This window comes from Condylura cristata, unplaced genomic scaffold (assembly GCF_000260355.1).
Source record: "Condylura cristata isolate star-nosed mole 26May11 unplaced genomic scaffold, ConCri1.0 scaffold00004, whole genome shotgun sequence".
Lineage (NCBI taxonomy): Eukaryota > Metazoa > Chordata > Mammalia > Eulipotyphla > Talpidae > Condylura > Condylura cristata.
The window spans coordinates 71,048,317-71,050,275 of record NW_004567105.1 but is presented as its reverse complement, the minus strand read 5'-3'; the positions used below and the strand labels follow the sequence as shown (position 1 = coordinate 71,050,275).

Sequence of the window (1,959 nt, the reverse complement as noted above, 5' to 3'; positions counted from 1 at the left end):
TCTGGCCTGTACCCTAGTTCTGCATGAATAAATAAATCTTTAAAAAAAAAAAAATCTGTGCCCAGGTGGGGCTGACTGATCTACCGCAGAGATGGTTCAGGACAAAATCCCTTAAAGTGGGGCACAGCCAAAAAAAAAAAGAAAGGAAAGGCCTGGGAGCCTTTTGAGGTCACATACTGCACCTCACAGCTACTGCTGTGGAGAAGGGGGTGCATAGTGGTGGATGAATGGACTGTACTGTATGCAACAGCTGGACCTCAAGATCATGTCCAGCTCCCAGCCACTTGCCAGCAGGCAGCAAGCTCTGCACCTGTGTGCCATTACGCCCTGGCCCCAGGCTTGTCAGAAATGCAGACTCTCAGGCCCAGCCTAGACCTGACAGAGCAAAGTGTGCATTTTTGTAAGATTCCCATGTGGCTGGCAAACACACTGACAGCGGAGAAGCTCTCCTGGCTCAGCCCCCAGCCCTGCCATCCACAGGCTGCAGGACCGTGGGCAGGACGTTCTCTGAGCTGGAAACAGGGATGTTGCTTCTCCCACTATTTAGGAGTGTTGCCATGAGGACTAAGTGGGGCGGAACATGCCAGCACAGAGCCTGGCCGGGTATTCACATAGTGCTCATCTGATTCCACGCCAGGGCGGGCCCTCACACTCCCACGGGGGCTTCGCTTCTGCGGCCGCTCGTGGGTTCAGGAGGTGGTCTCCACATGCTATCAGCTGCTGGCCCCAGAGTAGGGGAGGCCAGGGCCTCTCCACCCTTGAACAGCCCGTTACCCTCCTCCCTGACACTCCAGTGAACTTAGCACAAGCAGGCAGGCACCTCCCCGGTTCTTACCAAGGGCCCTTTGGGTTCACTCTTCCTCTGGGTGAGGAAAGCAGCTGTGATGTTAGCACCTGAAGTGATGAGGAGAAAGGTCAGTGGTGGGAATGGCAGTTAAATAAACAGTTAGTTACAGGACTTGACCCCATACCCCTGCCCTGCTCTACAGCCCCATGGGCTGGGAATCCGTGTGCAGGTGCACTGAAGGCTGCAGCCAGACCCCCACGTGAGGGATGTGTGAGGCCACAGCAGGCTGCTTGCTCTCTGGACCGGTCCCCGTGGCTTTCCCGACTGACGGCCTTGACACTCCGGCCACAGGCTGTCTGCTTCATCTGTGTTTCCCCGTGGCCGGCACATGTTTTGTGGGCTTATCTCTGCCCATAGGTATCTGGATCCTACAGATTGGTTTGCTATAAAGATACTTCCTATGGCCTCTGCTGTGTTTCCCCCCAGTAATGGAGGCGACTCTGAGTTTGAATTTGCATCTCATCAGCCATCCCAGACTACTCGCTCTCAATTTTCCCGTCTGAAATATTCACCTAGGGTATCCATGGTTGTCTTGCTTCCCATATTTTTTGTTCTCCCTTCCTCCTCTAAAAAGAGAAGGAATGGGTCGCCGGGCATCAGTGAAGACTGAGCATGAACAGAAGGAGGGTGTGCTGGCGTCACAGTCCCAGACGTCACAGTCACTCATTTATGTGGGAGGAGGGCTGCCTGGAGCAGGGATCTCAGAGGAGAAAAGACACCTGGCAGGATCGCCAGGTGACCCCCTTGCTCTTGGACCGACTTCTGGCTATAAGGAAAGCGTTCAGGAAAGAAGGTGTGGTGTTCAAGAGACAGTGGGATCTCATGTACTCCATGGCCACATTTCTCACGACTAAGCATGAGATGGCACGCCAGCTTTAAATGTGGTTCCTGTAAATCTCCTGTGAGCTGACCCCCAGGCAACCCTCCTCCCACACCAGTGGGCAAAGTTGCCACAAGCCACACCCGCCCAGCAGTGCCCCGTGGTGCTCTGTCCTGCAACCCACAGCAGAGGCAGCCATGCTGTCGCCCCACAAACAGAGAATGCTTTCCACAGACTCTTATCATTACAAGTAAATCTTCCATTTCTCCCTCCCCACAGAAAAAAGATTGTA

The 1,959-nt window shown here is 54.1% G+C and overlaps 1 protein-coding gene across 3 annotated transcripts in view; it reads right to left on the bottom strand.

The window, feature by feature from the left end:
- GLB1 (galactosidase, beta 1) overlaps nt 1–1,959 on the bottom strand; it is a 65,747-nt gene that overhangs the window by 37,556 nt on the left and 26,232 nt on the right. For all 3 annotated transcript variants that reach the window (XM_012720442.1, XM_012720444.1, XM_012720443.1), the window contains one exon: nt 836–894. In XM_012720442.1, the coding sequence (XP_012575896.1) occupies nt 836–894 (59 nt within the window). The remainder of the gene's footprint in view (nt 1–835; nt 895–1,959) is intronic.